Below are 27921 nucleotides of genomic sequence, written 5' to 3' on the forward strand. Positions count from 1 at the left end.
GGGAGCTGTGCATGGTAGATAGGAGGTTTCCTTGCCCATGTTTGACTTGATGCCATGAGACTTCAGAGTCTGGAGTCAATGTTGAGGATTCCCAGGGCAACTCCCTCCTGGCTGTGTACCACCATGCCACCACCTCAGGTGGGTCTGTCCTGCCATTAGGACAGGATATACCCAGGGATGGTGGTGTCTGGTACAATGTCTGTTAGAATGATTCTGAGTATGAATGTCAGGCTGTTACTTGACTAGTCTGTGAGACAGCTCTCCCAATTTTGGTAGAAGCCCCCAGATGTTAGTAAGGAGGACTTTGCAAGGTTGACTGGGCTGGGTTTGCCATTGTCATTTTTGGTGCTTAAGTTGATATCAGGTGATCCCGTCTGGTCTCATTCCTTCCTGTAGACTTTGTAGCAGTTTGATACAACTGAGTGGCTTACTAGGCCATTTCAGAGGGCACTTAAGAGTTAACCACATTGCTGTGGGTCTGGAGTCACATGTAGGCCAGATCAGGTAAGCATGGCAGATTTCCTTCCCTAACGGTCATTTGTGAACCAGATAGGTTTTTACAACAATTGATGATAATTTCATGGTAACCATTAAACCAGCTTTTTAATCCCAGATTTATTAATTGATTTTAAATTTTACCAGCTGCCATGGTGTGATTTGGACCCGTGTCCGCAGAGTGTTAGACTAAGCCTCTGGATTACTCGTCCAATGACATTGCCACTATACCACTGCCTCCCATTACTGTGATACTGTTACTTCCTGCTGCTCATTGCATAGTGCCATGGGGTTTTAGGCAACCAATTGAACAGGAAGGTGGATCCATAATTTAATATTTCATGTGAAAGATGGCACCACTGACATTGCAACTTTCACTCGCACTCCCTCAGAAGTATTAACTTAGATTACGTACCATGCAATGGGATTTGTCAAGTCAGTTCTTACCAGAACACCATTCGGAATAGGCTAACTCTTAGACTGCTATTCATATTCTTATACATCAAGTGTGAAGTCCGTATCAGAAGTTGATTTAACATGTCCTTTCTGTAACTGAACTTGAAAGCTTGAAGCACCTCTGGGTGCAGCTAGTTGGCTAACTAGTCATGCCAGTCTTCAGTGGAAAGATTACTTGGCTATTTTGGCACAGATAAGTGCCCCGCTTTTCCTATGTATGCACAAGTCTTAAAAACAATTCTATCCATAATCCAAATTTGCATTTCTCATAATTTTTTTCTTCATTCTTTCACGGGATATGGGCGTCACTGGCAAGGCCAGCATTTGTTGCACATCCCTAATTGACCTTGAATTGACCTTGCTAGGTCATTTCAGAGGGCAGTTAAGAGTCAACCACATTGCTGTGGGTCTGGAGTCACATGTAGGTCAGACCAGGTAAGGATGGCAGATTTCCTCCCCTAAAGGACATTAGCGAACCAGATGGGTTTTTTATGACAATCGATATTTTCATGGTCTCCACCACTGGGGCTAGCTTTATATTCCAGATTTATTAACAGAATTCAAATTCCACCAGCTGCCATTGTGGGATTTAAACTCATGTCCGCAGAGCATTAGCCTGGGTCTCTTCTTTATAATGTAGAAGTGAAACTAGTAATTTGAAGGGTACTTTAACAGATTAGTATAAATTGTATGCCAGAGAAGAATAAGTATGGGCAGCTTTTTCCGGTTGGCGAGCGGGAGTGGGGCCCGCTTGCCGACGTGTAAAATGACACGGGGTGACGTCGGGCATGCGCCCCAACGTCTCCCCACGTCATTTAACTTTTCAGCTCTGCGGGTGCGCAGCCAAGTTGGCTGCACGCCCACCAACCTGTCAATGGCCTATTAAGGCCATTAAAAAGTAATTGAAATGATTAATGGACCTGCCCGTCCAACCTTAAGGTTGGCGGGCAGGCGAAGAGCCCAGGTGGCATTCCGAAAAAGCATGAAACCTCAGCCACGGGCAGGATGAAGTTTCGTGACGGATTTAAAATTTTCAGAATATTTTAAATAAAAATAATGACATGTCCCATGAAAGTGTCACATGAAGGGACATGTCAGGAACATTTTTTCCTAATCTTTCAAAAAAATTTTATAGCTTCAACTGATCTCCCGGAGGGGCAGTACTTTGCCTCAGGGAGGTCTGTGTGCTCTTTCGCGCACATTCATGAAAGAGTGCACTCCCGGCTCAGGGAATCCCCCTTGCCTGCATAGGGAGTGCTCAGTGCTTCCGTGTGGATGTCACGCTGGGCGGGCCTTAATTAGCCAGCCCACATAAAATGGCAGCGCGCCCCCGACCAGGGGCTCTGATCAGGAACCCGCCCGCTCCCTCATAACCCCCCCGACAGGGGGGGAAATGCTACCCTATGTTCTTAGTCAAGAAAATAATGCTTCTATGAAAATAAAAGATGATTCTGAAAAAAAACAATAATAGCCATCAGTTATTGATAAATTTGTGTTTATATATGAGAGTACAGAGTAGTCCCTGTGTAAATGTTGAGAGCTTAACTAAATAAACTGAATAACTTTTTAACTGAACTTGGTTGCAGTTATTTTTTTACATCAATACAATGTTGTGTAAGTAAAATTTTCCCTTTTTGTTTTCTAGTTCAGGAAGTAACTTCTCAACACATTGATGGACACCATATTCTTGTAGAAGTTCAAGAAACTGTCTTTGTAGATTCCACTCTTAATTCTGGATCCCACTTTGTATCTGATGATACAGACTCTGTCGTCATACAGGATGTCATTGAAGATGTTGTCGCTGAAGATATTGTTGCTGAAGATGTCCACTGCCCTGATATTATTGAGGAGCCAGAAACCATCATTGTTCCTGAACAAGTACTGGACACAGATGTTGCCACAGAGGAAACCTTGGGCACAGTCCCTGAAGATGTCTTGGCTTCCGACATCACCTCAGAGGCTATGTGTGTAGCAGAACATGTCCTGACAAGTGACGACGTTTCTGATATGGCTGTTGAGCATGTTGCAGTCACGGAAGCTGAAATAGTCACGGACACTTTGTCGCCTGATGTAGAGGAGGTTCTAGTGACAGACCCTACCACAGAGACTGAGATAGACACACACAATTTACACGTTCAGAGTCAGGAGACTGTTCCAGTCACCATTGAGACTCCAGTAGGAAATAAAGACACCAGTGAGGATTATTTAATGATTTCCTGTAAGTGACGAGAGAGGTAGGCCTTTGGCACATGGAAAATGAAATATTAATGAATTTCATTCTTTTAGTCCTGAAAACTAGCTGAATGAATTGTTCAGTGTATCATTATATATTGTATTGGAGATATCGGGGCTGACACATTTTGCAATTTGTGACTGAAATACAGAGAGGGAAGTATAAATTGAATTAATTCCATTGAGGCTTATTTTGTAACTAAAGAACTCCTCACTAAGTCACTGTGTCTCCCACCTCTAAATCCTAAACTCAGAGCCACAGATTTGAGTACAGCTGTACATTACTCTTGTCATCCACTGTAAAATCTGACTTAATGTTGATTTGTTAATAAATGATCCACCTCCTTTTAAGATCATTCTGAGGGTAAGGAGAATCAAAAGCTATTTTCCTATACAAGTGCATCCTCTCATCCCCTAGCCCCACCCCTCTGACCCTGCCCTCTAACATCAATTGTGAGGAACTAAGACTTTGTCTCAAATACTGAGCCATTTACACAGTTGCCATTTCTTCTCACTCATCTCTCCACACATGGCAAGCTCCTCTTTCACAAGACCTACTCAACTTCTGACTCTTTTACCTCTCCTGGTCATAATACTATGACAGCATTAAATTTAGCTAATAATTCATTTCCAGTACTAAATCACCACTTTTCTGTATCGTTCATGTTGAATTACAATATTACAATAATTTGATCACTTTAATTCTTTTACTGCTAAAAATGACTACGGTAACTAGAAGCAAGAGCACTAGACTATTTTTTTCTTGCTCTCCTTCCTCTTTCCTAGCTCAGCAATGCAGAGGTAAATCTAGTGTTTCATCTGGCTGAAATTGTTAAAGTTAGCATTGTGGTTGAACTTTGGGTGTTCCTGGCCTATAAGGCTCAGTACCATGATGTGCATGGTAATTTTATGGACATTATGAAAACCTTTTTGAGTAAGATCATATAGCAGGAAAAAAATCAGTTCAGTCAAAGTAGAAGCTTCTTGTTTAGTTACTTGTTTAGCAAGTAGAGAATAACTGAATTGGGAGCACTAATTTGCAAATATTACTGTGGTTTCTTAACATTTTTCAGGTTGGTTCTTTTACCTACCCCGTCAACCCTAATGGCTCCTTTGAGAACTTGTGTTAAATAAGGAATGGTGGGGTTCTCTACCTTTTTTTTTCTAAATCCTGAAATTCACATTGAAGTTACATCTTGATTTTAAAAAATGATTGGTGTATCCTTGGTTCAGTAGTCGCACTCCAGATTGGGCTGGAAGATTATAGGTTCAAGTCCTGTAGTGGGGCTCACCTATTTAGATGAATGTTTTGAGTCATGGTAGGAGCTCTTTAAATGATTTTAATGGGTCTTTATATATATTTTGTTTTCCTGATATCATTTCAGGGTTAGTGACTTCTGCTGGGTATGGTTCCAGAGGTACCTCACTCACTCAGTGATCATTCATTATGTGTGGGGCTAGATATTGAGTGTCAGCAGACTGTCTTATAAGCAGATCTAAAACTTAATTTTATAAGAAGACCCTCTATGCTTTATTGTTGTCAAAGTGCATCATTTTATTTAAATTGTTTATTTCTATGTTCATTTTTATTCATTAACTTTAGGATTAGCATTCTTCATCAGTAGGTATTTAGAGTGTCCCATTAGCTCTTAGCAAGAAGGTTGTCTAATCTGTTTCTTCATTTCTAGGAATCTTGCTCTCTTTATTTCTTTCAAAGCTTTACTCATTTTATGTTTGTATGAGTCATACTGATAGGATAGTAAAGCTGAAGAACACACAGGGCTGCATCTTCTGGTCGGGGGGGGGGGCACTTGCCGACACATAAAATGACGTTGGGTGGGCATCCCGACATCACCCCGCGTCATTTACATTTTCAGGTCGGCAGGTGCGCAGCTGACTCGGCTGCGCGTCCACCAACCTGTCAATGGCCACTTAAGGCCATTAATAAAGTAATTGACGTAATCAATGGACCTGCCCATCCAACCTTAAGGTTGGTGGGCAGGCCGGGAGCCCGGGCGGGCTTCTGAAAAAGCATGAAACCCTATCCACCGGCGGGATGAGGTTTCATGAAGGATTTTAAAAATTCAGAATATCTTAAAATAAAAGTTATGGACATGTCCCAACTCATGTGATTGAGTTGTTGGGAACACATCATCTAAGATGCAGATCTACAACCCTGTATCTGGTTATTGTTTGTAGCACAGGCGAGCAAAGTTCTATCTCTTCACTCTTAGAATGCAATGCAAGCTAGTTCCCAATTTAGTATTTCTGGGGAGAGAAACTGTAATGATTCCTGTTCCTCTCTCCAATGATGCTTCCAGGCTTGCTGAGTGTTTCAAGCATTTCTGTTTTAATTTCAGATTTCCAGGATGGTGGTATATTTCTTTTGTATAGTACTTTTGAGTTTGTTAATTACATGGTACCAGAGAACTTTTACCTATCTGTGAATAGTTTTAAAGTTGTGAACCAGATACTTTTCCTAAACTTGCTTTTTCACATCATATTCTGTTATGTATATATATTTTTACTGGAAAGCACATTTTTTTTTGTTTTGTATAAAATATGCTAATTTTATTAGAAGCAATCAACTGTTCAAAGGTTTATTTTGCCAGAGAGCTACGTGGTTCACAAGAAGTCTGTGAAGAAGTCAGTATTTGTTGCATGTCACAGTCAAAAGTGTGTTTTCCAGCTGTATACATGATACAATTAATAGTAAATTGTACACTTTTTTTTAAAAGTGGATGATGATGGAGGAAAGATTGGGCATGAAGGAAATGGTGAACTGAAAATTGAAAGTGGCCTGTCGGCACAGGGTGACCATTTAAAAGCAGATGGTGCTTGTTCTGAAGTCATTAAAGTTTACATTTTCAAAGCGGATGATGGAGATGATGATTTGGGTGAGTAATTGGGTGTAATATTACCTTTTTTGTGATCTGCTAAAAAGTAACAGCATAAATTTGAGATGGATAGTGGGAGTTATGACCATAATTTGTGATTGAACTAGCTCATTTTTGGCAAAATTGTTAGGCAAACTAATATCTTGGCTTTTGTGTAATCGTGTTAGCTTTTTGTGAGAGTAACTAAGGCCAGAATTTTCTGGCCCTGTCGTGGTGGAACCCGCTGTGGGAGATTCGGTGGCCCAGCCAAAAGTCCATTGACCTTCTGTGGGACTGGATGGTCCTGATGGTGGGCGGGGTCGGAAAATGCACCCATAGAAATAACAATTATTGAAAGGGAGTCCAATTTAAATGCTTTTATGTACTTTTTCACATCATTCTTGCATACAGTAGTAGTATTGTGTGGAATTTGAATTGTTACAAACCTACAAAATCTACAGCTTCCCTCGTTTCCTGTTGAAATGTTATATGTTGAAAATTCCAGCTTGCTGACAAGATAAGTGAAAAATAAGTAAGATGTCCACAAAAAATTAAAAGTTTGAAAATTGAGGCCAATGCTTTTGGCCTACTCTATTTTTACCTTTTTTGTAGCGCTCACTTCAGTTGTTCCCTTGGATACATATTCTTAACAATTGCTAAGACTTAAGTGTCTTCACTTCAGATATCTGCAATGGTCAGATTGAAGTCTTTTTGTCTATAATTTCCACACTCACAGGTTCCTACAGCCTGTAATCTTGTCTTGTGTTATATAATTGATTAGTCACACTCACTGTGAGTTGGGAAACATATTTGAAGTTAATATTTCTTTACAAAATGAAAATATGATGAATGTGGGGAAAATTAAAATGGTAGAAAATGTTAATTTTTGAGGGGCCTTTTAATGCAGGAGCACTATTAAATGTTTTTCTGCAATTCAAGGTGGAACTGTGGATATTGGCGAAAGTGAACCTGATAATGATCATGCAGTTGGATTACTGGATCAGGGCAATGTAGGCAGAATATCACGAGAGAAGATGGTTTATATGACTGTTAATGATCCCAGCCAGGAGGATGAGGATATGAGTAAGTAGCTGGTACAAATGTCTAACATTTTTGCATTGAACTAAAATAAAATGTACTTTCACTATAACGCTGCTAAAGTTTTAATTAAATAAGCACTTTGCAAATTAAAGGCATTTAGATGAGTCAAAATATATTTAATCTTTCCCAGACCTCTTCTGCAATTCAAACCTTAAATTGTTGGGAAATTGGTTTATTTTAGTGCTGGGTGACAATAACCCTAATAACAATTAGTATTCTATTCATGTCTAAAATACATGTTCTTGTAAAAACAAGGTTATAACTAGGACCAGAATATTTAGGATGGCGGGGGCTCGGCCAACTCGGAAAGCCCCACTGCCATTTTTGCACTCTAACAAGCATTGATTGGCAATAGGTGGGACTTCCGCCTCTCACTTGGGAGGAAGTGCTGCCTTGGAGAGCTGCCTGTCAATCAGATTGGCCGGCAGCTCTCCAGTCCCGGCAGGAACAGCGATGCTGTGGCCAGAAAACGGACTGCAAGAAGTTTCCTGAGCCTAAGCCTAGGGAACTGGAGAAAAAGGTAAATGTCAGGGGTCCAGGTAGGGAATGCCTGGAGTGTCACGAGGGGGGCAATTGGGGTCTCGGGGGATAGGCCAGGGGGAGGGAGGTCCATAGGTTAATGGGCCTTAAGGGGAGGGCGCCCCCAGTCAGAAGGGGATTTCTGATGGAGGCAACCTCTCTTCCCGCCTGAGATCTAATTCCCTTCATTTCCATTTCTGGCCTTTCCCCCACCGAGCTGTCATCCACCCACTAGCCTAAAAATTGAGGCTGGGTGGGAAACGGCCCTTAAGTGGCCATTTAAGAGCCATAATCATGGTTAGGGTGGGCTTCCCACCTGAGGCCAGCGTGAAATCGCTCCTAGGTCAGGCGGGTGGGGGCCTGGACGGAATCCCGTCCATGCAGTTTCGTCCTCACCCCCACCCCCCCCTCAGAACCTGCAGGGGGGAGGGAGCATAAAATTCAGGCCTAGGTTTTTAAGTTAAACACTATCGGTTCTTTTTTGGTTGCAATATTTTTTGCTATGCCAGAATTAACAAATTTACTGAATTCATTTTCATAATTTGACATGATGGAACCTCAACACACAACTTCTGGATTTCTGAGTCAGTCCCATAGCCACTACATTTTAGTGCCATGATTAAACTTAGGAAAAATCTTTCTTTTAAATAATTTAAGATTTGACTATTGTGCATATATGATGTCCTTCAGTCGAGAGTTCAATAACTTACATTTGCTTATGTCATAGTGAATACAACACAACAAGAGGAGAATTGCTATCTTCAAACAAGTGAGTGCCATTTTTTTACTGTATGTATCCTAAAATTAAGTGAGTTCTAAGTTTGAACAGCACTGGGATATTGATTTATGTGGTTTATTAACAAAATTATTACTATATTTTGAACAGCTGCTTTGCATGTGACTATTCTAAACTGTGTTCCCTTTGCATTTTACATTATACTTACTATTCAAAACACAAGACATGCATATGAGTTGAAAAGGTTTATAGTAGGACAGAAATTGTAGACAGATATCACAATATATTTGCATAATATCTATTGAAAGTAATCAAATAAAATTATTTCAATACCAGCTGATCCCCTGTGGTGTCAGTTATAGACAAAAATTTGAAGAAAAACTTGCGTTTGAGTAGATGCTAACTGAAATCTCAGCTTTATCGAGGGAATCAAATCTTGACGAAACTCAAGAACATAAATTTTTAATTTAAAGTTGCTTCAATTTAATTAAATTTTAATTTACAATTTTTAAATGGTTATAATCTGAACAATCTTTTTTAGCTTTCATTTGAAAGTGCAGTACCTAATTTTTCAAAAAATACAAAAATTAAAAATATCACTGAACAAACAGTGATATTTGTTGAGGCTGGGATGATGTGTGACTTGAAGGGGAATGAAGTTGGTGCTCCCATGATATTGTCCTCCTCAGTGGTAGAAGTCACAAAGGAGGATGGTGTTGTTGTTATCTTGCTGAGTTACAACATTCATAACACAACCGCAGTATGCCAGTGATGTGGGATAGGGAGCTGTTGCATATTAAACCTCATGACAGGAGCACTAATCAAGTGAACTGCTCAATCCTGGATGGTTTTGAGCTTGTTAAATGCTGTTGCCTTCAAGTGAGTATTTCTTCACAACCGTGGTTTGTCCTTTTAAATGGGGGAGAGGCTTTGAGGGCTCAGGAGGTGAACTGCTCATAGCAGAATGTTCATCCTTTGCCCTGCTCTTATAACCACGGTGTTGATACAGCTGGTCAGGTTCAAATTCTAATGTTCATAGTGGGGGACTTGCTGATGGTAGTACAGTTGAAGGTTGAGGGGAGAGGTGTGGGCTTTTCTTTGATGGAGATGTTCATTAAATTCTATTTGATGTCTCAAATTCTGCTGTAGGCTAGCATGAGTTGCTTCATTATTAGAGGGTGTGTAAATGGAGCTGAACCATATGAAATTGTCAACAAACAGTTACATTCCTAATTTTATAATGGGGGAAAGGTCAAGATTAAAGAAGGTGAAGATAACAGGGCTGAGGAGGCAGCCCTGAGGAACTCCTGCAGTGGTGCCCTGCTGTGACTAGTGTCTGATATCCAAAACAAAGGATGATGATTTTGGTTATGACCCCAGTTGAACAGTTTTCCATTTTAACTCCATGTTTGGATCAAGGCTATGATGTTGTCTGGAGTCAGAATGGTTCTGTTGAAACATGAACAGAGCTTTGTTGAGTAGGCACAATTGGGGATTCCTTTGATAATTTTATTGATGATTTGGAGTTGCTAATAATGCAGTAATTGGTCAGGTTAAATTTATCCTACTTTTTGTGGATAGGACACACCTGGGCAATCTTGCATATTGTTGGATAGAGGCCATTGTCATAGGTAAACTATACTATAGGCATACTAAAACAATTTTTCAAAGAGCATGACTAACAGGTCTTCAGCACTATATGCATGATGCTGTCAAGGCATTCATAAGAAATAAAAGCAGGAGTAGGCCATTTGGTTTTTCAAGTCCACTCCACCATTTAATAAGATTATGGCTGATCTCTTACTGCAACACCACCTTTCCTCATTATCCCTATATGTCTCAATTCCCTTAATACCCACAGAACTATTGATCTTTGTTTTGTATATTCTTAATTATTGAGCATCCACAAATCTCTTAGGTAGAGAAATCCAGAGATTCAAAAGTGAAAAAAATTCCTCACAGCATCTACCCAGTCAAGCTGTTTAGGACTTTTTTATTTATCACCTCACATTCACCTAAGGAAGATAGACTTAGCCTACTTTGTAACCTTTGTGAATGTGTTCTGAAACGTGATTTATGGATTGAAGCAATAGATGCTAATTCATGTAAACCAATCAGAAACCAATTAGAATGTTACGTTCATAGAATCATTTGTTTGGACGTAAAAGAATGGGTGAATGAATGAAGAACTGGAGAAAAAGAATCAGGCACTTAAGGGAAGAAAGGTGTAATTGTTGCTGTTAGGCTGGATACGTCAAAGTCAACAATGAAGTGATATGCTTAAATGATGATGTACTCTTCTCACTACAGCTCGAGTCAATTTCATGTTAATGGAGGTAAAGTTTACTCATACGAGTAAAACTGCACCTTAATCACTATAAACATTAAAGTTTCACTCCCACTGATTATGAAATTGACTCACTGTAGAGCTAGTAGGCAAAATGTTGAGTTAGACAAAAGTAAGTGTTGCAAAAGGAAAATCTATATGTGAACAAGTTAAATACTTTAACTGTTGTCTAATAAACCTTGCCCTAAATATTTGTAACACCCCTGACCTATGAAAATGAATGGATGGTAAAACTGAATATTATGACAGTAGAACATAAATCATACCATGGATGAAAGATGAATACCAAATTAACACCAGCTGAGGCTATTTTTAACTCATTCATTAAAATCCTTTTTCTTAGTTGCTGTAAACCATCAAAACTTATATATACCTGAAACTTCAATATGGAAGGGGTTCTTGATCAGCAGAACCCCTGGCTTAAAACCATGGCTATTTACACCTTTTCTTTGGATGGAACCTCCAATGTTATACCAAGATATCAGGAGAAACCACAGAAGTCAAATTCAAAGACCAAAACAAATCTGGGCTGATGTAACGTTGCCCCTTTCCGTTTCGAATTGCAATATTGCTGGCCAGCTTGTTTGAAATTTTGGTACCACTGAGTCTTGATGATACAAACAATTAGAAAACGCACACCTTTTTGAGGTATATTTATTTGCGCAATTTTGTAGTTCCAAGGGGATTGTGCCCATATTGTCCTGAAATATTTTGCTTTTATATTTGGTAGGCGTTTATAAAATGAGTTAATTTGAGGGAATTAAGAGAGATTCTCTGTCACTCCTCATGCTTGTTTGTTGGTTTTCACAGGTTGCACTGATATTGCAGATGAAGTTTACATGGAAGTCATCGTAGGGGAAGATGATGCAACAGTAGGTCATGAGCAACAAATTGAAGACACAGACATTAGCAAAACATTTGTGCCTGTAGCTTGGGCTACTGCATATGGTAAGATTTTTTTAAGCAGTTACCCGTTAAGATTTATGTAACTAATTTCGAAAATATAGTGGAGTTCTTGTCAGTGTTATGTTATACATTTGATTCTGACTGAAAATTGGGGGCACAGTGAATCCCAGAATTGGGTCCCGGCTGCCATTTTTAAAGGTTTGCGGAGTCTTCTTGACTCCTCAAAAATTCAGCCCATTAACTCTGTTTCTCTCTACATTGATGGTGCCAGAGCTGCTGAGTATTTCCAGCATTTTCTGCTATTATTTCATAAGTTTGGGCCATGTGTTTTAGCAGTATTGTAGTCAGAAGGCAATATCAGGCCCATTTGCAGAAACATGGAAAATAGAAGCAGAAGTAGGTTATTTGGCCCTTCGAGCCTGCTCCGCTCTTCAATATAATCATGGCTGATCCTCTATCTCAATGCCATACTTCTGCTCTCTCCCCACACCCCTTGACACTTTTACAGCCTAGAAATTTTACCTATTTCATTCTTAAATATATTCAGTGACTTGGTCTCAACAGCCTTCTGTGGTAGAGAATTCCACAGGTTCGCTACCCTCTGAGTGAAGACATTTTCCCTCATCTCAGTCCTAAATAGCTTACCCCATATCCTGAGACTGTGACCCCTTGTTCTAGACCCCCCCAGCCAGAGGAAATATCATCCTTGCATCCAGTCTGTCCAGCCCTGTCAGAATTTTATACGTTTCAATGAGATCCACTCTCATTCTTCTAAATTCCAGTGAATTAATCATGGAGTTTCAGGACATCTCCCATAGAAATAATAACATGATTTGGGTTCTGTTGGAAATGCAAAGGAAAAGATTGGGAGGGGGAAGATCAAATTGAACAACTGAATGGGGGTAAAGAAAATACCCAACTTGTTATTTGGGGCCATACTTGGCTATGAAGATTAAATCAAAGATGTTACAACGATGCTCACCAAGCTATGGTTTATTTTAGTTGCTGTAGCATATTGTATGAAGAGCTACATTGAGACGCCAGTCGATGATGATGTGTGGCATCTGTGCTATTTGGTTTTTTGAACTGGCCACTAGAATGTGCAATAGAAGCACAAAGCTTATTTTTTAAATTCTGTATTGGGAGCTACTGCCAAAACACCCAGGATGAGATGAGTAATTCTAATCAGAGATGTGAATTTCACCAAACACAAATGAATATTTTTTTCTGTAGACCCGCTTTTGAACTCAAATGTCTTTTACTATAGCTATTGCCTATTCTTCATGCATGAGCCTGTAATATGTTATCAGGTTATTGAACCATAGACAATATCACAAGTGTCATCGCAGCTCAGTGGTACCTGAGTCAGAAGGTTATTCTTGAACACGCAATCTAGACCAATATTTATTCCTCAACGAGCATCACTAAAATAGATTATCTGGTCATTATCTCATTGCTGTTTGTGGCACTTTGTTGTGTACAAATTGGCAGCTGCCTTTTCCACATTACAACAAAACCATTTGTACTTGCATGTGACCAGGCTTCAAAAATACTGCAGTGGCTGTAAAGCACTATGGAGCGTCCTGAAGTCGCGAGAGGCACAATGTACAAAATACAAGCTCTTTATTTACCACAACCCAGCTTAATTCTATTCTAATCTAATTCTTGATTGAAACATATAAGATCCTGAGGGGTCTTGACAGTGTTGTTGTGGCAAGGATGTTTCCTCTTGTGGGTCTAGTACTAGGCACCACTTTAAAAATAAGGGGTCGCCCATTTAGAACAGAGATAAGGAGAATTTTTTTGAGTGTTGGGAGTCTTCAGGGAGAATTTTCTCCCCGCCGGAGGGAGTTGGGCGGGCGCAGGCGGGCCAGCTCCCGCTCACTGACCCGAAGAATCTGGCCTTTGGAGAACACTTCCTCAAAAGGTGGTGGAAGCAGAATCTTTGAATATTTTTAAGGCAGAAGTAGATAGATTCTTGATAAGCAAGAGGGTGAAACGTTATCGTGGGTAGACAGGAATGTGGAGATGAGGTTACAATCGGATCAGCCATATTCTTATTGAATGGCGGAGCAGGCTCGAAGGGCCAAGTGGCCTACTCCTGCTCCTAATTCGTATGAAATACTGAATGCAATTTCTATCAGTGCAGCGATTGCTGGATAGTGATTAGAAGTAGAATTTTTTGGGCAGTGATTGATTGTACCTGTTACTGCATTTCCAGTTAAGTTGCTTTATGTTGACACTTGGCTCTGTTTTAATAATGTTTCTGATTCAACTAGCGTTGCAGTATTGATAAAAATTGATGTTCTGTGTACTGATGCCAGCACAGAAGCAACGGTAATTTTAATGCTTGCTTGTTTGAACATTTATATTTGAACATTTTATACTTGTATAAAACTTCTGTAGAATTACTTATCTGTTAACCACATAGGAAATAATTATATTCAAACAAACTTTTAAAACCTGCAATAATGTGCCCTATAATGAGTGCAGATTATTTATATTTGTTGCGTTAAATAAAATAGAATAAGGTACTTGAAAGACAATTGGAGTCGGGGGGGGATGGGGATGAAATTTGTATCTTGGTCTATTAAATGTCGACTTTTTAAACTGCAAATGTCCATTTTAAAATTTTACTGGTATTGTAAACATGTTTCCAGAATTTCTTCCAACTTGTTGGAAACAGTGTAGGGACCGTTTAACTTGTGCTTGTGACCAAATTATTAATTTCTGGGAGATTATCTAATGTAATCTCCATAGAAGTATTTGCAGCTTCATTATCCATTTTACTATCTTCTTCCTTATTACCATATTGTTGTTAACGTAAAGATTCTTTTGATTTATATGCAGCCGAATACAAATGGGGGAATGGATTGTTTTTGTTCTTTGTGTAAGGCATCAGTTAAATGTTGAAACTGCTTGATAGCAGTTCTGGTTGTATATTGATTGTTTAAACAGTTTAACAGTTGCATTGAAAATATATATACAAAGGATCAAACACATCTAGACTGTAGTGGCTAAATGTAATGAATTGTGAGGTAGATTGTTGTCTTTTTGTTATATATATGAAAATACATAATTTATTTGAAAAATTCAATTAGAATATCCACATAAAATATGTAACTGAACACTAGAAACAGATTACGGTATTTTATCCTCTCTCAGGCAACAGTTCTGATACCATAGAGAACAAGAATGGAACTGCCAGCCACCTTCTACAAGCAGATGGAACAGCCGAGCTTAACAGGCTGGCAAAACCAAAGTCAAGGAAAAGGAGGAGACTTGAAAGTAGACAGTATCAGACAGGTACAGAAATTTCCTCATTAATGCAAACTAAGCTTTGGCATTGGAGGAATGTTTTTATGATGCCATTTAGTACCTGGTCACCATAAACCTAGCAAAATTAACTACTTTTCCTGTTCACATATTTGCAGGAAATTATGTATTCAGCATATTTTCCATGAGATTTCCTGTCATTGTCTTTTCATACCTTTCTAATATTCAGTCCACCGGAACCAACATTCACAGAGAGTAATATTAGGAGATTTGGTCATACGTTTTCTTTTTTATATAAAATAAACCCTCCCTTAATCCTTGTAAGAAAGTACCTGATCTACACTAGCACCTCCCCTGGCAGTGTGACCAAGAACTTGCCATTTGATGATCACCAACTGAAATTTTTGCATTCTGTTGCTTTATGCTGCACTGTATTTCTGCAACAGCTTGCTGTAAACCGACATACATGTTTAAGAAACTTATAATATAATATTGTCCCTGAAGATAGGTTAGACTCAACCTAACTTGATTCTTCATACTCCAGAATTAGCATTAGCAGGCCTTGCACTGTGGGAATTTTCTTTATTTGTAATTACAAATTTCAATCTCTGCACCTGCCGCCATATGCCCCCACTCTCGCCTCCTCGCGAATACATTGATCTGCTGCCACAGTACATCTAATCTAATCTAATCTTGTAAACAAAACAGCCAAGCCTGGTTAGTACTTGCTTTGGAGACTGCCTGGGAGCAGTATACTTGTCTATTTCAGCAGATGCTGCTCCCTTGCTTCTCCTTTTACAACTTCAACACTCTTGTAGGTAATATCACTTTGGATGGCATCCCTCCAAGGGAGTCAAAAGCTTGTAATTTCTGAGGCATTCTCTTGTCTTGGCCTATTGTCGTCTTGACTGCCATATTGCAATAAAGTAATCTTGACATGATGAATTAAAAGAGCGTGTGAAACAATGATAGAAACATGCCAAAACTGCAGCCATCGTGGGTGCTATTAAGTGAAATGCAGTGGTTGTGCTACATGTGTTAGTGAAGCCCTTTTGAAGATGCATGCTATTGGCTATTATACAAATTATAGCTGAAATAAAAGTATATGTATATGCAAGATCAGCAATGGAAATAACATAGTCTTGTGAGAGCTTTTGGCATGGCTCAGGTTGTCCTATGAGAAAAAGCTGAGCAGGTTGGGCCCATACTCATTGGAGGTTAGAAAAATGAGAGGTGATTTTTTTGAAACATGTAAGATTCCAACGGGGCTTGACAGGGGTAGATGCCAGGAGGATGTTTCCTCATAGGGGAATCTAGAACAAAGGGGCATAATTTAAAAATAAAGGGTCTCCCATTTAAGACAGAGATGAGGTGAATTTCTTCTGAGAGGGTCTTTTGTCTTTGAAATTCTCTTCCACAGAGCAGTGGAGGCTGGATCATTAAATATGTTCAAGGCTGAGTTAGACAGATTTTTGATTGTCAAGGGTCATTGAGGACAGGCTGGAAAGTGGAGTTAAGGCTACAGTCAGATCTTATTGAATGGTGGAGCACGCTCAATAGCCTATTCTCGCTCCTATTTCTTATTTTGTTAACATCCTAGTAGCACTTAGACATGTATATGCTGGGCAGGTACCTGATAAATGGAACAGTTGCATAAGCGTACCTTGTCTGTTTCCAGATCTTGTAGTAGTGCTATTAAGCCTGATCACTGCCTGCCAGACATGCTGCCCAGCTGATCTTTGAGGAGGATACTTCAGAATGGCAAACATGGTAACCCTCCTTGCACCCACTTTGTGCAAGTGTAGCTTCAGTATACCAGACATCAAACAGTGAGTTAGGTGCTATGCTACTCCATCACTGGCCTACTAACTGTTTCTTTCTTCCTTATTTATTGTGCAGTCACTGGATATTCAGTGATATGCCGCACATGAACATCCTCGGGGTTACCGTTGACCAGAAACTGAAGTGGACTAGCCATATAAATACTGTGGCTACAAGGGCAGGTTGGAGGCTAGGAATCCTGTGGCAAGTAATGCTCCTCCTGACTCCTCAAAGCCTGTCCACCATCTACAAGGCACAAGTCAGGAGTGTACTGGAAAATTCTCCACTTGCCTGGATGAGTGCAACTCCAACAACACTCGAAGCTTGACATCATCCAAGACAAAGCAGCCCACTTGATTGGCACCCCATCCACAAACATCCACTTTCTCCACCAGCGATGCACAGTGGCAGCAGTGTGTACCATCTACAAGATGCACTGCAGGAACTCACCAAGCCTCCTTAGCAGTACCTTCCAAACCCACGACCCACCACCACTTAGAAGAACAAGGGCAGCAGACACATGGGAGCATCACCATCTGGAAGTTCCCCTCCAAACCACTCACCATCCTGACTTGGAAATATATCACTGGTCCTTCACTGTTGCTGGATCAAAATCCTGGAACTCTCTCTCTAACAGCACTGTGGGTGTACCTACACCACATGGACGGCAGCGGTTCAAGCTCACCACCATCTTCTCAAGGACAATTAGGGACGGGCGATAAATGCTGGCCTAGCCAACATCCCATGAACGAATAAAAAAAAACAAGAAGTGACTACACAAAATTAGGGCCAGTGGGATTAGGGATAATATATTAGCATGGATTGAGGATTGGTTAACAGACAGGAAAAAAATAGGAATAACCAGTAATTTTCAGGTTGGCAGGCTGTAAGTATTAGGTTACCACAAGGATCAATGCTCGGTCCTCAGCTATTTACAATTTGGATCAATGACTTAGATGAGTGGGCCAAGTGTAATATGTCCAAGCTTGCTGATGATACAAAGTTGCGTTTGAAAGTAAGTTGTGGGAAAGATGTAATGGAACATAACAGGTTAGTGGGCATGAACCTGGCAGATGAAATATAATGTAGGGAAATGTGAAGCTATCCACCTTGGAAAGAAAAATAGAAAAGCAGAATATTTTTTAAATGCTGAGACTGAGAAATGTTGGTATTCAGAGGGACCTGGGTGTCCTTGTATATGAATCACAAAGTTAACATGCAGGTACACCAAGCAAATAATATGTTGGTCTTTATTCTAAAGGGACAGGAATATAAGAGTAAAGAAGTCTGACTACAATTATATAGGGCCTTGGAGAGGCCACCCTTGGAGTATATTGTACAGTTTTGGTCTCCTTACCTAAGTAAAGATATACTTGCCTTAGAGGGAGTGCAATAAAGGTTCACTAGACTGATTCCTAGGATAAGCAGATTGTCCCAAGAGGAAAGATTGAACAGAATAGGCCTGCATTCTCTAGAATTTACACCCATGAGAGATGATTCATTTAAATATACAATGTTCTTAAAGGGCTTGACAGGTTAGATGCTGGACCCTCCCCTGATTGGGAAGTCTAGAACTGGAGATTACAGTTTCGGAATAAGGGGTCAGCCATTTAGGATTGAGACGAAGAAAATTTTCCTTTGCTCAAAGGGTTGTAAATTTTTGGAATTCTCTACCACAAGAGTGCCATAGATGTCAGATCATTGAGTATATTCATGTTTTCAGAATAGAAAACAATAAATCCTTGGATATCAAGGGACCTGAACCCAATAACAATGCTTTTGTCCAGAATTGCTGTTGAGTTCAAGTATAGCTCAAGTTTTTATCCTTTTTAAAAATGAATTTCTCTGTAAATGGCCATTTACCTTTACCTGGCTGTGTTCTTTCAACTGTTCCCTTTGAGGGTTGCCAACCTGTAATCTTTTTGCGCACCACTCTTTCCCCCCCCACCACCCCACAACCACTCTCCTCAGGCTTCCAATTTCAGCTGCAATATGGTCAATGACTTTATTGTAATTAGGCTAACTCTGGAAGTTTCTACAGGAACACCTCTCTTCTAATCTGGTAGGTGCAAAACATAACTATTTCAGTTTCCCATCAGGCTGGTAAAAAGATCTGAAGGACAATGCTGTCGTGTTTGTGAAGTATCTGACTTTTAAAATTTACATTGATACTTTTAAGCTGCCTTGTGCTGTCTTTTTTTTTAAACCCCCACTCCCCGTCTGGCTTACACCGATGTATGGCTTTAAAAGCCTTGGGTGCTCTCTGGTGAAAGACTCGAGCAGTCTTTCATACTAGGTGAACACAGACAGTAATTGTCTAGTAATTCCTAGGCTGATCCTAGGAATATGGATCACAGCCTATCTACCCCTGTCCCGACCTGTCATCCACTTTCCAGCAGAGATTATTGGATTGTAATTAACAATGTGATTCAATACTTGCTTTGTCTCACTCCCTAACCGAAGGATATTAAGACCAACTGTAACACCTGTACTACCAATTTGGCTTAGGTCAGCTAACAACAAACTACATTGATCAAGATTGAACAGTGCTGTGCTTCTTAAGCAATTGAAATATGAGGGAGGGGCTACCTAAGAGCATTTCTGAGGAGAGCAGCTTCCCTTTCAACACTCTGGGGGCTGGAGGAGAAGGATGAAAATTTTATTCTGAGGGGGTGATTTAATTTGGTTTATTGCATAGAACCATAGAACACTACAGCACAGAAAACAGGCCATTCAGCCCTTCTAGTCTGTGCCGAAATATTATTCCGCTAGTCCCATTGACCTGCACCTAGTCCATAACCCTCCAGACCTCTCCCATCCATGTATCTATCTAATTTATTCTTAAAAATGCACTTGGGGATCAGAAGGTTGAAAACCAAGCCTCTGTATGGTGTCATTTTAAAGTTTACATAAAATATAATATCTTAAGATTGTTGCTGGGGTGGCAAGAATTAAAATTTAATGACAAATTGTGAACTTTCTATCTGTCATGAAGCTTCAGGTGAAACACATTGCCATGAAGTTCCAGCTTTTGTTCTTGGGAAACTGGTAACCATACAGAGTAACAGCCACATTATGTATAATATCTTAGAGCTGAAAACTGACCTTTTTTTCTTTATTCTAATCAAGCAATCATCATAGGGCCTGATGGACATCCTATAACTGTTTATCCATGTATGATCTGTGGAAAAAAATTTAAGTCCAGGGGCTTCCTGAAGAGACACATGAAAAATCATCCGGAGCAACTGACTAAGAAAAAGTACCAGTGTACTGACTGTGATTACACTACCAACAAAAAAACCAGTTTACACAACCACTTGGAGAGCCACATGCTCATGAACAAAGTGGAGAAGACCTATGAGTGTGATGAATGTGGCAAGGGGTTTTCCCATCCCGGAGCACTGGTTTCTCATAAGTTGGTTCACCGTGAAAAGGGAGCCACGAAGATGCACAAATGCAAATTTTGTGAGTATGAGACTGCAGAGCAAGGGCTTCTGAATCGTCACCTCTTGGCCGTGCACAGCAAGAATTTCCCTCACATATGTGTGGAATGTGGCAAGGGTTTTCGCCATCCATCTGAGCTGAGGAAGCACATGCGAACCCACACTGGGGAGAAACCCTATCAATGCCAGTACTGTGACTACAAATCAGCTGATGCTTCAAATCTGAAAACCCACATGAAGACAAAGCACAGCAAGGATCTGCCATTCAAATGTGAGCATTGTTTGATGACATTCACAGATGCCAAAGAACTGCAGAAACATGCCATCATGCATCAGGGACACAAGACCCACCAGTGCACACATTGCGATCACAGAAGCTCCAACTCTAGTGATTTGAAGCGCCATATTATTTCAGTCCATACCAAGGACTACCCTCACAAGTGCGAGGTATGTGACAAGGGCTTTCATCGACCCTCGGAGCTTAAGAAACACATGTCAACTCACAAAGGTAAAAAACTGCACCAGTGTAGGCACTGTGACTTTAAAATTGCAGACCCTTTTGTTCTTAGTCGTCATATTCTTTCAGTTCACACCAAGGATCTGCCATTCAGATGTAAACGTTGTAAAAAGGGCTTTCGGCAACAGGTTGAGCTTAAGAAGCACATGAAGACCCACAGTGGCAAAAAGGTTTATCAGTGTGAGTACTGTGAGTATAGCACTACCGATGCTTCAGGCTTTAAACGACATGTTATTTCGATTCACACAAAGGACTATCCGCATCGTTGTGATTACTGCAAGAAAGGCTTCCGAAGGCCTTCAGAGAAGAACCAGCATATCTCTCGACATCATAAGGATGCTGTTTTAGTTGAGGGGTTACCATGAACTATTTTCAAGTTGGGAAGCAGCTGCTTCAAGTACATCCATTGTACAATAAATAACATTTGTGTACATTCATTGTTAAAGACTCAGAAGTTAAGTTCACTCTGATAATTGAACTAACTTTTCCCCCCTCCATTTGTATTGTGTCATAGATTGGAGATCTAGCCTAAATTGAAAAGGTATATGTCCTCTGACTTAGAAATCCATTAAATGGACATTTTTTTGCAACGTGGTGTCAGCTCTTAAGAGATGAATGTAATAAACTAGTTGCAACCAATCAGCTACAGTTTTTGATCCCTGCCATTATATAATTACTGGACCCAAAATTAGCTATTTCCTACGAGTACAATTTAGCTTCAGATTAATTATTGATGGCAAATGTGGTCCTTTTATTAGTTTGTATCATTGCTCAGTTTTGTTGAAGTGCTACAGTTTTATGTGCTTGCTTGCTTACTGGCTGAAATCCATGTTATCAGCACATCTTTCTGTATTTTGAAATTTCATTTGGTGTTTAGGCTGTAGTTATATTTTTCCACTTGCGCTCCTGATGCTGCAGTGTATTATGGTAATAGTATGTTTTCAGTCACTATCTGGATTTAAATTTTTATTACAATTTCATCTTTTTAAAACGAGGAGAAAAATCTTCACTGGCGTAACCTTGAGACTAAAGGCCTCTGCCTGACTGCATTTTACCTGTTTTTCCCAAATGTGCTTCATTCCTCTGTGTCAAGTGTGGTCTAGCAATGCATTGTTGTGGCAGAATTCTCTCAGCTAATTGAGTTTTCCATATATTGTGTAAAAGAAAAAAGACATCGCTCATGTTTTTACAAGTGTACACATTTTTCCAGAATTATATTTTGCCAATGTCTTTATCTTGTAAAAATAAAACAAATAGCGCTATATGTTTTTTAAAAAAAAGTTCTGTGCTTTCTGTAGTATACTGCAGCTTAATCTTAAATTAGCAGTTTAAAGTAAAAATATGTACGTATTAGTAGTATCTGTTCTGCATGAGCTGCAAAAACTATATTTTAAGACAAATAACTCCAGATATATGGGGTATCCTGCTTTACACGATGTACCTCTGTCTGACAATAAATGCAGAGGGGGCGGGAGTGGGTGTGGGGAGGTGTGTGGAGGGAAACAGACTGGTGTTTTCTTCCTAACTAAATCTTTATAACACAAATACAAAATAAAAAGGATGCAACTTTTAAAGCTTTGAGAAACCAGTGTTGGGTAAAATACAAACTGAAGTAATCTTCTGAAGCAATCTTCAAATACAGTTTATTCACTTGGAAACTTGATAAAATGAGAAAATTGCAGTATAATTCAGGAATTTCAGGTTTGTATATTTTTTGAGCTTTAAGACAGTGTCCTACTTCTAACTTCTACAGCATTCTGCAAGATTTGAAATGTAATAAATTGGCCTCTGATGTATATTAGCAACGTATAAATGGCATGTAAATTGAAATAAACTTCAAATGGAAGAGCTGCAACTTATTATGTAACTGACAAAACTCTTAATTCCTCTACATGTTCTCAAGGCATTAGACATCTTTGGCTGAAAATGGGGGAACAGACATTATTTAAAAGAAAATATGATACAAGAGAACATTCCATTGCTGTAAAAGAATTTTTGGAAGCGCAGGGATTAACCATAATCAAAATTCTTCAGAAACCAGTCATCTAATTTAAAGCAGTGTATTTATTCTTGAGAAAATAGCTTTTAAACAATAAATTTGTTTGAAATCATTCCAGAATGCTTTGGTCTATGAGGATTGAAATTTTTAAAAACTTTAATCTTTGCAATTTAACCCCCTCCTTTCCTTTCTATAAAATACACAGCATAAACTCTGCTGTTATTTATTTGGAACATGCTTGAAAAAACAGATTTTGCAGTGCACTGAAGTCGATCCTAAGTAGCAGTTATGTAAATGTTCTATTATTTCATTTGGCTATCTTCAGCTTCCTCCCATTCCTTTTAAATTAATGTGAGCCTAATATTGCAACAATCTCCAGTCTCTCTGTTTTGTGCTTTGTAAGGAAAATTCATTAGCGCCATTATATCCACTACACCTGGAAGAAATTTAGTTGCGTTATTGTCTTGTAAAAAACACATTTGGCATTAGCTATTCTGATATTAGGAACTTATTAAAAAGAAAATACTTTTCTAACTGTACACTGACAACAGATGCTGTGCTATTGGTCAAGCTTGAGCATTCCTCATTATACTTGTTGTGCCAGAGGCTATGGTGCAGACCATCTTCAGAACTGCCTGGTGCTGCTCCAGTTTATTAAGACGTTCAGAGGATAATGAAAAAATGATGAAGATGGGGCAATAAGAGAAAATGTATATGTTTAAAAATTTATTTAAAAAGTAAAAACATTAAACTGTATTAAAAATGTTAATAGTTGCTTATTGTGCGGACATAATTGCATTATGAAAAAGGATTTTAGCTGTTAAACAATTGAATTGTTTAATAGATTTGATCAGTTTTGAGGGAATTGGAGGAAATTTTTGAATGGGTGCAGGATTTTTTTTTTTTACTGGGATAAAATGTAAAGTGTTCAAAAAATGCCAGCTGACTTGGGAAGGAAGTTTTATGTCCCTGTGCCTGTAAACAAAACCATCCTCTGTGACATTATTGTACTTAACAATGTACTTCATATAATCTGTAAACAAATAAAATTCAGATTATTTTCCTTTGTATTATTTACTGAATTTTCCCCACATTTTTTGTAAGTACATTAGTGCTCGCTGTTAGCAATGAATACATTTCTGTACAGTTTTTAATAGCTAATAAATCTTTGGGATAACATAGCAAGTACAATTTTTACAATAAATGTATGCAGGTGTCTTAAATGTATCCTTGGCAGGTTACTAAATTGTACTTACATATTTTGGACTTGACTGTCCTCAGAGATCTTCATCCTGGCTGCAGCATTGAAATTTAAGATCAGTTTCGAGTAATTTCAAACTAACATATACTGGAGAGATTAAAACAGCCTAAACATGAAATATGAACAAGGCAGGTCATGCAAATATTGCACTGGTGAAGATAGTGGCAATTGCCTTCACCATCTAGCATAATGTGCCATGGATGAGCAGCACAATGGTCTGTACCATAGTTCCTTGTATGACTAATAGTTGATTCAGCTGTCATCAGTAGGGGATTCAAAACAGAGACGAGGTAGTTGCATCCACCTCTATTTCTGACAAAATAAGTTACTCAGCGGTGTGCTTGAGCCATTTTGTATTTGGAGTGGGGCATTACAGAGGCCCAAAACAAAATGGCTTTGGCGTAATATTTACACAAGTGCACTTGGATTATTCTGGCAAGGCGGAAAGCAACTCTGGAAATAAAAGATATAGTGGACAACATGAGTTCTCACTCTTACATAAAGATACAGGTAAATAGAACCTGAAATATCACCGATTTAATCCTCTAGAATACCAGGTGTGACGGGAAACACACTTCAGAGGTAAATCTTGAAAAGGCGTGCAAAATCACTTCTGCTCTAGGGTGATAAACTTACCAGCTGTTTGCTCCAATTCAACAGAGCAGCAATTGCAGATTTTGCATCTAGCATCCTCCAAAAGCCAAAGATAATTCAAGAACAGTGAATCTCAGCAGACTCTTAACATAGGCATATGCATGCAATTTAGCATCACCTTCATCTTGAAGGATACAGCCATAACACTGCAATTCAAAGCCCGTCAATTTGCCCAGCACTAGTAACACCAGTCTAAAATTGTGTTTATGATCAGAGGATGTAGATAGCCTTCCCAAAATAAACCATTTCCCAGTTTAATTAAAATCCCTCACTTTCATTGGTATGTACCCTAACAGCCTGAAGCCAGAAACTGGGGAGGTGAGTGAATGGATCATTAAACTAGTATGTAACATAATAGGCTGGTTATTTCTCAGTAATTCTTGTCTGTTTCATTGCTCAAGAGTGAAGATCAGAGGAAAGTTTTGATGCACGTATATTATATTGGTCTATACTATAATCTTAGATTTCTTTAAGGAGCTCAAAAAAAAATCCCAGTATCTGCTTCCTCTTCGAGCTCCATATCTTTCCCATGTCTGACAATTGCCATCTTCAGATCTTTCCATGGCATTGCCCTACTCTATCTTAGTATTTCATCCTCACTTATGTCTCCATATATACCCTCTGCTGCGTTAACACCAAGCTACTTATCATCCCTTGATCCTTCTACACCAAAATTGGTGGCTGCAGATTCAAGTGCTATGTTTCTGCCCTTTGAAGCTCCCAACCCAGTTTCTTTCAACCTCTCTCCCTGCTTTTAAAAACCTTAGCAAAATGCCTTTGGTTTGCTATCCTACTCTCCCCTATTCCCAAGGTCAACATTGGTGCAAATCTTCTGGTCTTCGGATCATTGGAGGCCGGACTACGATGGGAGAGGCGCTCAGCACACTGCAGAAGTCCTGATGCTCAAACATACATGGGAATGGCTTGGGAAGTTTAAACTTCCAATGGATAATTGCCTGCTGCCCAGCACCTGGCACAAAAGTCTCCGTCCCTGAGCTTAGGGCGGAGACTTGGGCTAAGCCAATGTAACTTACCTTGATAGTTATCCAGGAAATGTTAGACAGTTTAAAACCTGGGCCTGGTCTAACAGGTAGGTAACTCCACAACCAAGCCTGTTGAATGCCCCCAACCCAATTACCCACCTACCTGATTACCCACCTCACCCACTCAGGCACCTACTCATTGACAAACTCTCATATTCACTACCCATTCACTAACCCATACTCATTTATTAAAAGACTGGACCTTTAAATATTTATCAGAATACAGCAGCTAGTGCCTTAAAAAGGGCGTGTTTCCTCTACATGACTATTACGATTTGCAAACTTATGGGGGAGATGCTATGCTGCCCATTTCTCTTTCAGCCAGGAATGGAAGATTCCGAAAAAACTGCAGTATCACAGGGTCAGGGAAATCTTTGTGGGCATTGCCGCTAACCAGAAGATTCAGACCATTGTAACCATTTTCTTGTTGTAAAACATTTGGAGATGTTCCCCTGTACACAATTGCTTTATAAATGAAAATTGTAAAATAGACAATTTTACTGAAACGTTTTTTGAAATGTCCATAGAGTAGTACCTTCTGTGTTTGAAATGCTTCCAACAATACATAAGGCCTCAACCTCTCTGAGAAGCCTGAAACTTGTTTATGGGGCTTCCGTATCACACTCAGCTGAAGAGACTCCAATAAGTAGTGAACTACAGCTCCTAGCAGGCATTAAGTCCACAAAGCTCAGAAACTTAGCAAAATTAGCCTTTCACAGACATGTCAGAACTTGTTTGTAGGACACTCCCACTTTTGCCCATGAATGGAAAATTGCTGAGGTCAAAAATCCCTAGGAATACTATTTTAGCAGCAAAGAAAGTAAAATGAGTTGGCTTTTTTTTCCAAAACAAGATAAAGCATGAAATTTGCAACTTTTTTGTGGTGACTTTACTTTAAAAAAATCACTATTCTCAGGGCTGCTTAGCAAATTCAGCTCATTACATACTAAACTTTGCACTCCATATTTTGAAAATTTGCATTGATTAATGTAGAATAAATAGTTTCATCAGCTGCAATATAGTTTAAGGCTGCTTTAACAACCAAAAAATATAACCAGTGGAAATTATGAAAGAATTATAGTATTATTCAAGGCTGTTCTTAATAAAAGATTGTCTATTTAAGCAGACCTTTTAGTAACAATAATTGCTATTACAGAAATATGGTAGAATTGAAACATGTAAATTAGTTTAATCTTCTAAGCTTCACATATTTATTGGATAAAGTATTTGGACAAATGCCTTTTTACACTGTAGATTGTCATACTCATGACCTCTGATGTCATTTAGTGCAAATAAAGGTTTTGGGCATTAGCCATTTTACACACCACATGGAACATGGGGCAGAATTTTGCCGTCGGCGAGCAGGGGGCGGGGCCCGCTCGCCGACACGTAAAATGATGTGGGATGACATCAGGCGGAACCCCTGACGTCATCCCGCCCCATTTAAATTTTCAGGAAGGCAGGGGCGCAGCAAAATCAGCTGCGGGCCCACCGACCTGTCAATGGCCAATTGAGGCCATTGACAGGATCATTTAAACAATTAAAGGACCTGCCCATCCAACCTTAAGGTTGGCAGGCAGGCCAGGAGCCCCAGCGGCAAATAGAAAAAACATGAAACCTCATCCACCGGCGGGATGAGGTTTCATGCAGGGTTATAAAAAGTTTAATAAAGTTTTACTGTAATTTATGAACATGTCACATGAGGAGGACATGTTAGGGAATTTTTTTTTCTAACTTTTAATCTTTTTAAAAGTGTCAGCAATCTCCCTGAGGCAAACGTCATGCTGGGCGGGCCTTAATTGGCCCGCCCATGTAAAATGGCAGCGGGGCCCGCTTCTTCGGTGGGGATCGGCTCCCCGCTCGCCGGAGATTGGGTCGGGCCCGCCCGCCCAGCAGGCAGAAAATTTTGCCCATGGTGTCAGAAGTGTCTGTGTGGAGCTGGGACTGAGTGGATTTTGATAGCTGTAAGAGAGCCATCAGCTGGGAAAAACAGGAAAAAGTAATTAAACTTAAGACTGCAACTTTGTATAGGATATTGACTGCTGGGCTGGGTGAGTCATTATGGCTTTGAATATTCCAGTACCTGCTTCTATGGCTATGTAGGGAGATTTGAGAGTGAATTGGAAATCTCCCAGTCTTAATGGCAGAATACGAGACTTCTACAGAGGTGAACCAGAAACCTGTACTGACAAGAGGAACAACCCTGTTACCAGTGCTAGGGAAAGTGTGCTGTAAGCTG

The 27921-nt window shown here is 39.6% G+C and overlaps 1 protein-coding gene across 8 annotated transcripts in view; it reads left to right on the forward strand.

The window, feature by feature from the left end:
• LOC144691589 (zinc finger Y-chromosomal protein-like) overlaps positions 1 to 23787 on the forward strand; it is a 42604-nt gene extending 18817 nt beyond the window's left edge. For 5 of the 8 annotated variants that reach the window (XM_078559820.1, XM_078559822.1, XM_078559823.1 and 2 more), the window contains 7 exons: positions 2597 to 3169; positions 5922 to 6080; positions 6999 to 7142; positions 8407 to 8448; positions 11573 to 11710; positions 14834 to 14974; positions 19895 to 23787. In XM_078559820.1, coding sequence (XP_078415946.1) covers positions 2597 to 3169; positions 5922 to 6080; positions 6999 to 7142; positions 8407 to 8448; positions 11573 to 11710; positions 14834 to 14974; positions 19895 to 21090 — 2393 coding nt within the window. In that variant the 3' untranslated portion in view covers positions 21091 to 23787. Of the gene's footprint in view, positions 1 to 2596; positions 3170 to 5921; positions 6081 to 6998; positions 7143 to 8406; positions 8449 to 11572; positions 11711 to 14833; positions 14975 to 16622; positions 16774 to 19894 lie in introns of those variants that run through there. The other 3 variants (XR_013579175.1, XM_078559826.1, XM_078559825.1) reach the window with 3 other exon arrangements.
• The last annotated feature ends 4134 nt before the right edge of the window (positions 23788 to 27921 follow it).

This window comes from Cetorhinus maximus, chromosome 16 (genome assembly GCF_964194155.1).
Source record: "Cetorhinus maximus chromosome 16, sCetMax3.hap1.1, whole genome shotgun sequence".
NCBI lineage: Eukaryota > Metazoa > Chordata > Chondrichthyes > Lamniformes > Cetorhinidae > Cetorhinus > Cetorhinus maximus.